Raw genomic sequence first — 15,526 nt, 5'->3', positions numbered from 1 at the left:
CTCCCGGCAATCAAAAGCCTTAAACATTTTCTGGGTAGGCTGGTTTAGGTTGTTACTGTATTCCCTTCAGTTACAGTCAGTAGGGTAAAAAATTTTAACCCTCCTCAGCCTTCCATCCCCCACAAGCATCTTTAGATGAATTACTCCTCAATGACACTCAGGATGCCTACAACATTGCTGGTATGTTACGTCAGACTGCAGGTTTTCCCCGCAAAGGGGATTCAAAAAGAACAAGATGGGCAACACTACAGAGAGCACAGCACCGATTACACATGCTGCCGTGGGCACTTCCGCATCCCTGCCAATTAGCTCAGGTCTAATTTGTAACACAGGACGCAGCAACTCATTGAAGAGTAACAGCCTGCTCAGTGTGAAGCACGCCAGAGAAGAGGGATGCAGAGTGGCAGAAGTTCCCCAGCAAGCTCATATGCACACTGCAATGCCCCCCTGACATTACAGCCCCACTTTCTTAAAAGCCTCTTCAGCCCAGGCAGGAGAAACGGAGAGCAGAGGACAGGATAAGGCTCATGTGCCAGGTAGAGTTCCCCCCTCCTCTCCCCCAAAAAAGCAGAATTAGTGTTTTGGTTTAGCTCCAACTTGCAAGCCCTCCCCAGAGCAGAGCACACGATAGATCGCTGGCTGAAATAAGAGTTTGCTTGCCTCTCCGTTTCTTTTTGCCTCGAGTCCGTTTCCTGGTTAAAGTCTTGAGGATACCCCTCCTCCTCTCCATAGGGCTCCACTTTACAATCCTCCTGCTCCTCACCTCAACGATTCCCTTCCTGGGGCTGGGCAGAAATGTCATCGGAGCTTGTCCATGCCCCTCACAGCTGGCACTATTAAGTGACACAGTTGCGCCCTGTCCCCCTCACCAGGCAGCGAGGAGGGAGCATCATTCCTCCCACTGTACTCAGAGACCAGCAACTACTGTGAAAGCCTCCTAAATAAGAGCGCAGAGCACCCGTTCCAAGCAACGTCTTCCTCCTCCTCCTCCTATGTTGCAACAGCTAAGACCTACGATGGTTTTGCAATAGCCAAAAATTAAAACCACCAACTGGACTCCAAAAATAAAATCATCTGGATATGGAAATCTGAGACTCCTGATCTTTGCCAGAATACTCTGTTGTTATCAGGCTATAAACATGTCTGCTCTTTTAATCCATACAGCGCACAGGCTTTTATATTGCCCTTTTATGATTATCAATCAAGTGTTTACAGATTCAGACTAAATGAATTAGTACTGGGCTGGTCAGTGGAAGTTTTGCAGAAGAAGCCAAAACCACAGAAACGGTCAGTGAACGCCATAAGGATGATTCACAGTTGAACAACCAACTGGCAGGTAGTCCAGCTCTTCCGACCTGGGCACAACTCCTGAGGACACGTGCAGGGTCTGCACGCAGGGGTGTCTGGCAGAAAGCATCCCCGAGTGTCACAGCTTTCCATACGATAAAGTCAGAGCTTCACACTTTTCTGCACGTAGGGAGGAGTAACTGTGGTAGCTTGGATCTAGACCTGTGGTTTCTTGTTAAAGCCAATTCTTCAAGGGTAAGCCTTTATGTATCTCTGGAAAACTCCTTTTGGGGAAGGAGAAAAAAAAAAGAAAAAAAGAAAAAAGAATACCCAGAATAGCAGCAAGCCTACTTAAAATCCTCAAATCAGTCTATCCCTTCACAACATATACCCAGCTCTAAACACAGGGATTTTCCTCCCCTAAAAACTCTACCTCTTTTCTTTCTTATCAGAAGGACCATGTCACTCTGATAAATAAACATATTGAAACTGCATGTTTTCTTTCTGCCTTCCACCAGTGATCTATCCCCAAGTATTTTAAGATAGAGAGCTTAGGTCTGCCTAAAAATTGGGTTAAGTGTCTACTACACACAAGATGAAAAACAGACTTTACCACGTAAAGCACACGAGATTACACAAGAGCTGCACGATCTCACAGGGGTCTCAGAAAAGCAGTTCCTAAAATAACCAGTTCCTAGAGTAAGCAGTGGGATGAGACTGATGAAGCCCCCTACAAATCTCCTTGGGGACAATACAGATTCAGATCAAAACCATGTTTCTAAGCCTAGGATCTCTCTTCTATTCAGTGAGGGTTTTTTGCTTTGTTTTGGATTTTTGTTTGTTTGTTCTTTTTGGTTTTTGTTCTTAATATGCCCTAAACAATCAGGCCTTTGACTCATCTCCTGGATACTCCTGCACTCCAGCCTTTCACTCTTCAGCCTCCTTCCCACTTAACAAAATTCAGGCTATATTTGCATCAATTATTCTTGGAGGTTAAAAGCCACTCACAGCTTGTGGCAATAGGAAAGGGGATACATCTCCATCCCTTCTGCCAGACAGGAATCCCCCCAGTCCTAGCAGTGTTTAACTTCAGAGATCAACAGCTCTAGGTGTAGCAATCCTGAGCCACAGAGCTTTAGGGACGGAGATGGAAGTTCAGCACCACCCATAGTAACTGAAGGAATTCAGTACAAGTCCAGTCCAGTCTCCAGGTCTTAGCAATAAAACAGCACTGGCAAAAATCCCTTTGCCTCATTATAGATAAATATTTGCGTAAGTCTATCAAATGGGTTATTAACACACTATCATTTCTGTAGTTCTTTCCTGAGCTCGGCCAGGTAGCCCTTTTACAAAGAACAAAGCAATTCTGTTGCATTTTCAGAAACGAGTTTCAGAAGCAGGTGACACCCTGCTATTAAGCAGATACAGGATTAAAAGCAGAAAAGGAAGGGTTTGGATCTGACCGCTTAAGTAATTCAGAAGAGTCAAAGCCAGAGAAGTTTGGCCTAAAACCTTGTCCACGTACCAAAGAATGCCTGCAAATAAAATAAGGTTGAGCACCATGCAACCAGTAATGGCCAGGTCAGCATGCAAACCCTCTCACCCCAGGTTAGCAGCCACGATTAATATACAAGAAGTTTCTCCATAAGGGAGCATCCATACATATACCTTCCTCAACTCCACAGAGCTCGTGTGCTCTACAAGCCTTTCAGTACATGGGGCAATAGCTTCCTTGCAGAGTAGCTAAAACTCTAGTCTTTATCATTCTTCTGACTATACATGCAGAGACCTGGTATAGATGGTAACTCCATGAACTGCATTAACTCCCTCCTAGCCCCCTGGGTTGCTGCTACAAACAGCTACAGGGAGCCCAAGCCAACAGCATGCATTGCCACCAAGAAGGGAATATGACCAGCAATCATAGCAGCAGAAAATTAACCCGATGCCTGGATTCATTTCCCAGCATAAGGCACACGTAGTATTTTCTAGCACTTCTAAGAACCAAGATCTGGATAAACCTTCAAGAGTTTGGGACAAGTGGCAGCTTTAGGGTAGACTGCGGCTTCCAGCACTGGAGTACGTGTCTAACACACAGCTAAAAGCAGCAGCAAAACACAGCCCCCACAGGGAGCGTGTCAGGAACAAGCTTGGCCCATGGTAAATGGCAGGCGCTCTCTCAAGCGAGTGCTCCAGTTCAGTTCTTCCTTCTTTACAGTCCTCAGCAGCATTTCCAACAAAATCCTGACAAATGGAGAAATTCAGTACTGACCTTTGCCAAGTGGAGCTTGTTAGTCTCAGGATTTTTAGTTTTTATTTTTGATCTGCTAGGTTTCAAGACAGAGCCAAGAAAAATTAGAGGCAGGAGGGTGAAAGGAAAAAAAAAAAAAGTTGAGTCGTCTTTCCACTCCTTCTTGGAAAGTTGGCTCTCTGAACAGCTATTCCAACCAACTAGGTTACAGGTAGCAACAGTTAAGAATACTTAAGTATTTTGCACACAAATCTGTTAAACTGCTTGGAGATTTTCACACAGCTGCTAGACAGGGTCTTCCACTAGGCTGAAGTCACCTATATACTCTGGCATCTTCCCTAGTCCTGCTCACCGGTGCAATGCATTGACATTACTCCACATGGCACAAAGCAGACTAGCCAAGGAATTTAACAGCAGTTGGGGTGACCCAAACTAGTGCCCCACCACAGCACCTCTCAGAATATGGCTGCATGGCACCTGTCTTTTTCCAAAGTAGGAAATTAAACCACTTGCAATCCTTGGTTAGAGTCTCCACTGTGTGGAGCAGGTTCACGCCCTCAGCTGGAGCTCGGGCAGCACAAAACTGACTTCTGTTCTAATCTCCAACCCCCAGCCCAGGGCACAGGTATGTACTACATGGGTAAAGATCAAATTCAAATTCAAGTCTGCTCCGTCAGCCTGCCACATTAGGATACAGCCCATGGCAGGTCTGGACTGAAGAGTAACTGTGTTGGAAATTGGGGAGTCATTTGGATGAGCAGCAAACTGAAAGGCCACGTGAACTGGAACAGCATGGAGACTAAGAAACTGCCAGATGTACCAGAAGACTTCTGAGCAGGACTGTGTATCGACATTCACCTTCTTGAGCACCACGCCATGCAATTAATCACTTATATGTGCCCCATCATCACGCACAGATTTTTTTGAAGCCAAACTAGCAAGATGCGTTTAGCTAAAAGCAGTCAGCCGAAGGGAAGAAATTTGTATCTAGTGAAGATTTCACTTCCTTGCCCTTCAAGAAGGATGAAAGCCTTGGCATTCAATTTGTCATTTTACATATAGCAACATGAAACAGTCACAACAGATGTAGAGAGTCAGAGAAACCCAGCCTCATCCCCCAGCCAGGTAATCTGAGGGCTTCTTGTCATTCTTCCCAAGTGACACCACCCCTTCTGTCTTCCCCTCAACACGCTTCTCTCCCGCTCAGTCTCGTTCTGTTTCTCTGTCTGAACTCCCTGGTGACCTATCAATCACCAGGCTCCTGTGACTGAATACTTCAGATACTTCTGCACTTTTATATCCAACTACCACCCTGAAATTAGACCTCCTCTGCTAAGATCAGGAAGAACCCCACAGGGATATATTCAACTTCTGTCAAGGATAGTATTTCTGAAATCACAGCAGTCTTGCTTACTAAAAACCTCAGACAAGCAAGCACTCATCCATTGAGGATGGCGGGATTTTGTTCACATACTTTGAACAGGGCATGAACTTGAATATTTACCAAATCTGGTATGGAAAGCAGCAGGAGTGTTTCCATCTTTCCTTGCCTCGAGACCCATGTGTGGCCTGAACCACCTGGGTGACCAGGCCAGCATCCTGTACAGACACAGGGTCTACGGCTCATGATCATTTTTCCTAAGTTTGAATGAAGAAAAGACCTCTTCTGCGGTATTCCACATCAGGTGACAAATGTTTGCAGAAGAAATCCACTTGTTACTCAAGAGAAGTCCTGATACCTTATATTATAAAGCTTAGGTTTTGCCTTGTATTGGACTGCTTCTCCCCAGACCCTAACCCCTCACTTAAAAGTTGTTTCCCCTCTCCCTCCTCCTTCCCAACTCCTTGTGACAAGGAGTCTGATGCTCCCATGAAAATTTTGCATCTTCCTCATAGCCCCATGTTTTCCACATAAAACCCTCTCCACTTACTGTGGAAAAGAAAAACAGCAGTTCAGAAGAACAAGGAGCATATAGTCATGTTTCTCTCTACCTTGACCCACAAGATTTTTCACTTTAGCTCCTTTTCTCTCCTCCATCCCACATCGGACAGTGAGAGAGCAGCTGTGCAGGCACTTAACTGTGGCCAGGGTCAACCCACACAAGAAGGAAGCTGCTTTGGACTGTGGCTTTGAGTTGGGCAAGGAAGATATAACACAGCAAACTACTATCCACTGCTAGCAGAAACATCAAGGTGAGGCAGCAGTCAGAAAAGCAAAGCTTTTCCTTATCAGAAGTCATGCATCATGAAAAACCAGTACACAAGTAGGCAACAGATCCTGGATATCCACTGTCAGAGACTCACATTCAAGACAACTCCAAAACCACACACAGTTTGAGCTACAGACTTCTCTTTTTAATAGCATGCAGAACACCAAGATAAAAGAATTTACCTGGAGCGACACTCTTTTTTGGAGTCTCAGACAAACTGGACATCCAAACTTGAAATCCAAGAAGAGGGCAGCCATGAAAAGAGAAAGTAATTAGAGAAACAAGAGAACAGTTGTATCAGAAAGTTTGGAAGTTAGTCAAGACAGCTTTGAAAGAAACGTTAAGTTTTTCTTAAGAGTGGTGTTGGCATGATGGGGACTTAGTTAAAGGTCAAGTGATAAGAACTACTGAGTTAATTTTTATGTTTTAGGGGACTTGCAGAACTTATGAAACTGATCTGCAGTGATCCGATTTTGAGATCTCAGAGTAAGATATGCTCTGAGCTTATTCCCAATAGGATGGAGAATATATACCAAGAGACAGTTTGACTTTTTAAGCCTCAGACCTGCAAAAGTATTTAGCTTTGCAGCTGTTAATGATCCCCAAAAGACCAACAGGCAACTCACAGAGACTAAGCTTAGCAAACACATGCAAGTTTCCACAAGCATTTTGTTACCCTGGAATAGTATTAAGGAAAATAACAACAGACAAATAATACTCCATAGAAAAGAGTACAAAGCTCCAATAAAGGTACATTCAAAGTATAACTACAAATGCAATTTTTTAACCAATGAATGAGGCAGAAATGGTTAAGGAGAAAGCTAATAGAGATGCTACCAACAAGGTCAAAAGATTTCCCTCCCCCTCCATGAAATGAGGTGTAAATACTTGGCTTGGGATTCTGGGAATAATCTTCAAATATTAAGCAGTGGGGGTTTTTTGTTTGAATACACTGGAAGCATATTTTAAGAGTTAGTAGGTTTGCCCCCATTTCAAAATAAGAACCAGCAAACATTCCCCTTCTGTGGGATAAGGGAGATAAAGACAGCTGTTACTCTCACGTTGCCTGGGAGAAGAGACAAGGAGAGGTGTTTATACGATCAGCTAAGAATTTCCTAAATTCTGACAAACAATTCCAAAATGCAATTTTAAAAACTCATTTGTAATGGGGAAACCAGTTCTGGACCCATCAGTTTAAGAGCAGAGAAGATGGCTCTTCAATCACTTGGAGAGAGGGGCAAGCTCTACTGGTGGCCTTGTCTATTTGACTTGTTATTGTCTTTTGACCTGCAGAATATTATCAAGACAGTCAAAAAATCAGTCACGTATTCCTAGTATGTATGTAACTGAGAAATTGCTAGCATGATACAAAGCTTAAGAAACAGCTTTCAAACTTTCCCACTGGAAACCAGAGGTCCAAGAAACACATTGCTGCGTTTCCTTGGCACTAAGGGAATCGTGAGGTTTTGAAATCCTTTCCTTAAATCAGGCACAAAATTTTCATTGCGTTGGCGCAAAACTGCAATTCAGGTGGATTTGGTGTTTTGCTTACTTTTCAGTAAGTTCTCAATAGTGGCAGTCTGGAGAAAAACCTGAAGTCTACCAACCATCTAACTCCCAAACCCATGCACTGCACTATCACAATACAGTACAAAATACACTGTGGTAAATTACAGTAATTTACTTTGGATTACCATTTAAGAAAAAAGAAAAATGCTCTGCATTGGTAGAGTACAACAGGAAATCATCTGGCAGAGTAGCTTGTGCTCTAGCTTATGGAGGGAATATACAGCATGTTTCTATTACAGACTCGGGGCACGCACGGGAAAGGGTGTGAAGGAGTTGTTGTCAGCAACTTGTCTATTAGCTTTTGAATAGACTTCCACTGCCTTCAGGAACAGGATTATGGACATCAGTCAGCTGTCAGATCTTTTTCCAGACAGAAGAACCTGAATGTGGCAGCAATAAATAAAGCAGAAGATGGACTGCAGGAACAACTGGGAAGACTTCAAACAGTTTGCCCCAATCCAAGCTGGCAGCAAAAGGCTGAAACAGCCAACAATTAAAGATAGGGGGAATAAGCTGTGCTTAACAGCAGCTTAGGGCTACCCTGGATCTGTCTGCCCAAGAAGAGAGGGAGTTTAAACCTAGATCCACAGTAACCATATCTACAAACACCCTGTGTGAGATCTCAAGGAACCAAACTCACCATAAAACCCAATTCTGTTCGCTACTATCAATTTTCTTTTTAATTTCTTTTTAAACAAAGTATTTTTTCTCCTTGTCAAAAGCATTGGTCTAAGCCAGAATAAAAGGGCAATCTAAGCATTAACTGGTAAACAATCCCATAGGTCCCCAATGTGGGCTCCCAAGCCCAAGCAGCAGCATAAAAGCAGCAGCACTTCTCAGCTGCCCCAGCCTGACAGCAGCTAGATGTGGATGAGGTTGCTTCTGAAGCAGAAGACAGCTAGCATATTTCAGCTGCTCCTGCACATCTGCTTAGCATTAAACTTCCTTCTTGGGGATTTTTTTTTTTTTTTTATTCCAAGACGTTTAAGCTCTAATTGCTACCAGCTTCTAAGAGTTCCCCCTACAAATAATAAAAATATCAGACATTAGTGATGGATTCCACTTCAGAGAGCTCAAACGAAGAGCTGCGGAGGGAGCCAGGGTATGGGGAGGAGGTCAAAGGCCCCAGAAGCACGCTGTGCCCAAGCCAACAAAACACAAGCTTTGAACAGCCCCGGGTTTCCCCTTTAGGACAGAGTTTTACTGGAATTCTACATGGGGCTTGGAGCCGTTTTCCAATGGGATTGGTAACGGTAAATGAACAAACTCTTGCTTCCTGCCTCTCCTCTCCCCTGTCGCCGCAACAGCCGAGCGCCGGCTGGTCTCAGATGACTTGGAGGTGGGGGGGGGGGGAAATCTCAGTATTTGGAAGGGAAATTAAAGTTGCCTGCTCAAAGCAAGCCACTCCTAAAGCAACAGCATCCCAATTCTGCTCCTAACACCAACCCCCACAGCCCTTGCTGCCGGCTTTAGCTGGAGCCAGAACAAACCCCTCTGATTGGAATTATTTTTAAAAGCTCAAAGGAAACACAGGTCCATAAATTACAGCTAAGCCACGGGGCCGAGGCGGTTGTGAAGAACGCAGAGGAGGCTCCCCATTGGAGCCACGCTGCACAAAAATAGCAGTGGAGCAGGCGTGTCACTGGAAGCGGCCACTGAACCCCATCCCATCCAAGCTGCCACCACAGAGGTGGGCAACACTGAGATGCGTCAGCTGGGCTTCTCAGGTGGGGAAGGAAAGGAAGGAGGTGGGGGCGCAAAGTCTTTAAAGACTTTTGCTGTGGTGAACGAAACACACGAAACTGATGATTTCAGATTTCACCAGAAGCTTTTCTGCTGCCAGTAAGACTGGTTTGCTTGCTGCTCCTCCCACCACTGGCAAAAGAACACGCACCAGACTGCTGGGGACCAATGCTTTATGCTTGCGGTACAGCCCCACTCATCTCATTTTAGCAGCAGACTATTTGTCTTGTGTGCAGTTAGAGCAGAGCAAGCTTCAAGGAAAACCTACAAAAGCTAGCGTCAGTCTAGAGTTGAAAGCATGAGCTCAATTCTACCAAAATCCGGGAGATGCCACATTCATGGTTCACATCAGTACTGCTCATCCAGCTGGGTCCCTGGTCCAGCAGGTGCAGAGAAACTCCTCCTCTCCACGGGCATTTTAGCAGTAGCTACTGATGCAGGTTTCTTTTTGTTAGTAACATTGCTTAAAATGTTCGGTTCAATGTTGAGTCCGGCATGCATTATTTAATACTGCTGTAAAGGCCAGAAGGAGCACCCTCCTGAAGATTCACAGGTTGCATATCGCTAGGGCTGTCAGAGACCTTTATAACAAACTTTTTTTTAAACTAGTGTCTGTATAGCTCTCTAGCCTGTTAAGCTATATATTTCCCAACAATATTCCTGCAGTAATTCTGGGGAATTGGATCATACTGGTCATGAGTCTCAGCATGGTTGTAGTTCTGGCCACATAGCCCTTGCCCCAAATGATTTCTGTGCATAGCTGAGAAGTTAGCATAGGCCAAAGACAAGTCCCAACAAGTGATCTGGATGTGACTACCTTGCTTTGGAGGGTAAAGAGAGTTTAGTTATACAAGCATGACCTGTCCTATGGATGTTGCCTTCCATAGGAGATAACAGTCCTAGGTCCATTTAATCAATAAAACCCTTGTTGTCATGAAGCCCTACGTTAAATATCACCTGGGAACACTGAAATCTCCCTGCAGCTGTTTAGGTGCACCTTAAAATACTGAGAAAAGGATTATGAGTGGCCATGCCAGAATGATGCTAATATCTGAAAGACTGCCCCTTTCCAACGGTGATCAATTCTGTAGGTCATTAGTCCTCTCCATGATGAGGTACTACTGGCTCAGTTATTCAAGGACCACAGCAGTGAGTGCAGCTGAGCATTTTGCAGATTCATTTCCCAGACATACACCCTTCCTGTCTTAATTGGAAGGGTGAAAAGACACTAAGCAGTACAATCTTAGAGTAAACTGAAACTATACTGGCTTCCCGGGAAGGCAACAATCAGTGCTCCACTCCACTTCAGAGAACTTCACTGGTGGTCCAGTAACTGGCAGTGATTCCTCAGACTGGAGCTGGGGGAAGTAAATGCTTCTTCTACTCATCACTTTTCAAACAAAAGGCATTACAAGAAGAATGGGGGTGTTCTCATCCCAACAGTGGTATTTGATAAGTCAGCAAGAAGTGGGCTGACCAGGCTGTTCCTTAGAAGTGTCCATTTCACAGAAGTGGCCTAGAGCCTTGTTCACTGTGATGTTCATCACATATGGCAGAACAGAAAACAGAAATTAAGCTTTTATTTCAATCTAGATTTTGGAGGTCAAGTTTGCCTCGTGAGCCATCTCCAAACCCTTCATCCCCCAGACCCACTGACCACCCCCTTGTCAGCCTGTCTTCAGGTTTCTCTCCTCTAGCCCCTTCCCCTTCAGCCGGGGCTTGACACTTTGGTTAAATGGGAAGGCAGTAAGACGCAATAGTACTGGGGCAGGGGGAAGAAGAGAGAAATATTTGGTGTTGCTAACGTCCTCCAGAGATGGAAGTAGTTACTTTTAACAGAGAGTTACCCTGACACAGAGTCTACATGTAGCTCTAGAAGACGGCTGTAAAACAGCCTGGAAAGAGGAAAAATGCAGATAAGCATTAATCTGAATTGGAACCATTTTCACACATTCCTGGCTCACACAATTAACTCATTCAATTAGGCACAGAACAACAAATAGCCAGAGAAAGGGGAGGATGGTACAGAAAGGTTGCAAGTGTTTTGATGTATTTCAAGCACTACTGCTCAAGGCACCCTGTTGAACTGCACCACTGATGTTTCTCCCTCCAGGCGGGCCTAAACAAAAGCAACATTTGTGCCCGGTGCCTGACCCAGGGTGGGCCTGGTCAGCCATTACACTTCCTAGGTACCACAATGACAGATTTATTTGCTACTATGATTGCTGGGCAAGCAGCAGCCACCCCTGTCCCTGACCAGAGCAGCTTAAATAAGCTTTCCTTGGTCTTAAATCTGTGGGATGCTGATGCATCATGTTTAAAGCAAGTGTTTTAAGATAGTCCTTGAAGGAATACAGAGATCTAGTCCATCTTTTTTCCCCACTGGGAGACTGCATTTTAAAGTAAACCTCTCATCCCTGCAGAGATATCTCCTCTTCTATATACTTGGAGCAGATCATCACCTCGACTCCCCATGCCATCTGTTCAAGAGGTAGCATCTTAAAGAGCTACATCTTGAAAAAATATTTGACTGGTAGATTATCAAACATGCAAATCCAGCTAAAGTCATGAGTAAGAGGATTGGCAGCAGGCATTAAATAAGGCCTTTAATTTTAGTCCTATTCACTAAGTTCAGCCCCATCACGAACAGCCTGTGCAAGGCTTGTACTTGGGAAGAAGAGCTGCATTTGTGCAGGGGGTGGGGGCACAGGGGCCGAGCTGCAGTGACGAGCCCAGTGAGCACCTTCCCCCTGGCAGAAGTGGCTGCTCCAGGAGCTGCCGGGGCTTCTCACCTCCCCGGCACCACGCTGCAGACCAATCTCAGACCACTTCCACTTGCCACGTAAGCAGAGCTGCCTGGCGTACGCTAGACCCACACACACTGCTTGGAAAATGTTCACATCTGGCATTCACGTGACTTGAGCGTGCCTCAGAAATTCATCATCTGGATAACTCGCTCCTGCAGGGGAGAAATCCATAACCAGAGAGCCCTTTCCCGAGTCAGAAAGGAGCAGCAGGCCGAGAGGATCATGTGCTCAACAAACTGCACAGCGACACACTCGCCAGCTACATTTTTGCAGCCTCATACAGTCCTTCATCCTTTCTAGAAGTACAAACCTAAAGAAAACTTAGTTCCCCATTTTCTACTCTGTTTACATGTGCAAAAGCCCATCCTAAGCCCATTTACAGACCCACAAGTATCCAGGACTGTTTAGTTTTTTCTGGCAGCCATAGCTCACATTAACTCTTCCTACATAGAAAGCAAGGACTGCTTCCCATATGATCACTGTGGTATGGCCCCTGCACATAGTTTTGTAGCAGTTCCCAGTTTTGCTGGGAAGTGCCTAGAATATCTGAACGCTAATCCACATCTACAGCTGTACAAACTGAGAGCATCACCCCTCCAAGGAAAAAACTAGCCTCCAAAACTGCTGAGGAGGAGGGCAGAAAAGCCCCAGCTGTCGCACTTGGAAAGTCACAGGTACGTATACACTGTAGGATTCATGCATGCCCCCCCCCCCCCCCAAAGGGGGGGGCGCAAAAGGCAAGAGTCAAATCCTAACTGCAAAGAAATCACGCTGATAAGCACGGAAAATGTACCGCAGCATCAGCATGTCCAGGCAGCCGGTTTCAGCTGGCAGCAGACTCAGCTGGCGAACTGATGCATACGTTACAACTCCTTCTGCACACCTTTATAAGTAATACTTCCAGCCATCTCTGGTTAGATGAGCCTCTCCATCCAGAGCAGACCGGTGAGGATTTTGCCTGTCACACAGCCAGGACGCAGGCCAGCCAGAATGTGACAGGTATAAAACCATGCACAAAGCTGGAGGCACTTAGGGAGTGCTATTTCAGAGGTGAGTGCTCTCAATAGCCTAAGGACACACCCTCTGCCATCCAGGTTTCCTTCTCACAAGAGAGATTCAAGTTTCAGGTGCTCACCAGCCTGAGACTAAGTTATCTAAAACACCCAGGTAAGAGGTCTGCTCCTCTCAGCCAGCCAGACCTGTCTGCGCTGCGTACAGATTCCTGCAACGGCTGAGGATCATCACCCTCCACTCCAGCTCCCAAGTGCATTTCTCACCTGCCTTATCTAACATGCCAAAATCACAATCCGATACCACACAGTTCTCTCTGTGCAAGAGAGGAAAAACCCACGCAGGCAGTGTTAATACCATCTGCCGCTGACAGAGGAGGAAAGCAGAACAGGAGCAGATGGAGAATAGAGAACTCCTTAAAACCATACGAAATGCCACTACATCCCCTAAGGTACCAAGTGCTTTCTCGGCACTCAGCTGAAGGCTGAGGCATTTGCAAGGGTGCTTGCTGTTCTGCCAGGGCTGTGCTTGAGCCACACCTCATACTTGCAGTCCCTCCCTGCCCGCCCAGCCTCCCTGCCCTCTCTGCCTGACGCGGGGCTCCGCGCAGCATCGATGCTGAACTGGGAACAGCGAAGAGCACAAACACATTCCTTTCCCTAATCCTGTACCCTGTCCCCACACTTCAGTTTAAAAGCCAAGGAGCAAAACAAAAAAAACACACAACACACAAACAACTCTTCCTCTCTTATCCCGTCTTCCTCCCAACCCAGCACATGGGCCACCCAGAAGACGACAGCGATCCTATACATCTAACGGGCCACATGTCAGCAGAAAACCGAAGCAGCGCAGAATAAAGTCTCCTATCTGCTCTTCTCTTCAGTAGCCTCAGGCAGAAGTCCAAAGCATTTCAGTTTAAACACTGACTTTAAAAATATGGTGTATAAGGAGAAGTGTGAGATCGGTTTCCTTCTGCCAGAATACCACAGGCTGGATTTGGAGTGTGGGATTGGAGTGGACAGATTCACATCTTGACTGAAGATGCAGAATTGGGTCACACGCTCACAGATGCTGCAAGGAGATGAAGTCTGCCTAATTTAGCTGAAGCTCTTCCTCAAATCCCGCTCTGTGCCTGCAAACCTGAGCACAGAGCAATAGCCCTGCTTTGGAAGAAACACAGAGCGGATGTTTCTTCAATTATATGAAGAACTTGGTAAAAAATAAAAAATACACTTACAGGCTTGTTAAAAAAGAATCAGGAAAGAAAATGAGCTGTTTGGGGAATTACTGCATCAGGCAAAAGCCAATAAATTGAACAGGAGTTAGAGTTTAGCAAATTCACTAGTTGAGGAAGAATAATTCTCCATCATGAGAAGAGGAAGCTCTGTCATCAAGGACTGAATTGAGGATGCACATTGAGATCATTAACTACTAACTCCTTCCAGAACCAGGCCCAAGATGTACATCCCCAGTAATTATATGCTAAGGTTTGTTTGGTCCTTGGTTGCTATGCTTCTGCCTACTCTACCCTTCTTTTATTACTAAATCCTTTATCTTCCTGTTAAAAAAAAAAAAAAAAAAAAAAAAGCTATGTGTGAACCAAAATGTTCTGCCAGAATCTTCTGTTTTTAAATTCCATGCAGTAATTAGTACATACAGCCAAGAAGGTTAATCGTATGATGGGGGAACAGATCCTGATTTCTGATCAAGAGCAATCCTGTCAGTACATGCTTGTGAAGTTACAAAATAGAGGCTGGCTAACTACCTTGTCCAGCCATCCTCATCAACAGGCCAAATGGCACCAAGGAGGCAGTTTCTGCACTAATTGTGGAAAACAATGCAAGGAACAGAGCACGCACGTGTGATTCATCAGGACACAAACAAGAGCACATGGCTCAGTCTGCAGGGATCATGTCGTACCACAGATTTCTTGCAAGGATTAAGACACCAAGCCCAAACTACGTGGTTTAAGATGTTCCTGGGACCTTGCCATGGGCTTGGACATACTTAGATCCCCATTCACCACCTTAAAAAAAAAAAAAAAAATTAACCTTCCAAGCTAAAGCTTTCCTTTCAGATGGAGTACAGGGAGACAGACTTCAGAGACAAACACCATGAGAGCAGAATGACTCAAACTAACATTTGAGTTAAAAAACACATTCTAGCTTTGCCGCTGTCACCTGGGCTCAGATTCATTAAGCAATAACCAACTGCCTACTTCATTATTCACACACTCAACGCAGGTAGCCCCAAGACATCTGCTGCAGTCACCACCCTGACAGAAGATGCATTGCCTCATGCTGGGATTCACCATGTTAGTTAATTTGGTTTTTTCAACATCTTTAGTAACACACTCTTAGATTTGGGCCCTTTGAGAACCCATTTAAAAGGTTCAGGCTTTGCTCTGGCTGAGAGAGGAAAACTGAGACAGATTTAATAGTCAACTGAGTAAGTTAAGGCATGCCCACGGCACACTTGTAGTTGCATTCACAGCTCTTCTAGTATTATATTAAAAGGGCATCCACCACTCCAGATGACATCCCATCAATACTGCAACAACCTTAAGGCAAAGGAAGGGCAGCACCGTGCCTCTCTTGGAGCAGTCCTTCCTTCTCCCTCCACTGCAGCCATCTCCCACAAATATCATAAAA

At 45.2% G+C, this 15,526-nt stretch overlaps 1 protein-coding gene across 6 annotated transcripts in view; it reads right to left on the bottom strand.

Moving 5' to 3' along the window:
• SH3PXD2A (SH3 and PX domains 2A) overlaps positions 1–15,526 on the bottom strand; it is a 269,014-nt gene that overhangs the window by 77,931 nt on the left and 175,557 nt on the right. For 2 of the 6 annotated variants that reach the window (XM_030030152.1, XM_030030155.1), the window contains exon 7: positions 5,928–5,975. The exons of 2 other annotated variants lie outside the window; for them this stretch is intronic. In XM_030030152.1, the coding sequence (XP_029886012.1) occupies positions 5,928–5,975 (48 nt within the window). Of the gene's footprint in view, positions 1–597; positions 618–763; positions 872–5,927; positions 5,976–15,526 lie in introns of those variants that run through there. 2 more of the 6 variants (XM_030030160.2, XM_030030156.2) reach the window with 2 other exon arrangements.

Source organism: Aquila chrysaetos, chromosome 11, assembly GCF_900496995.4.
Source record: "Aquila chrysaetos chrysaetos chromosome 11, bAquChr1.4, whole genome shotgun sequence".
In the NCBI taxonomy this organism is placed as follows: Eukaryota; Metazoa; Chordata; class Aves; order Accipitriformes; family Accipitridae; genus Aquila; species Aquila chrysaetos.
This window is presented reverse-complemented; position numbering and strand designations above follow the sequence as displayed.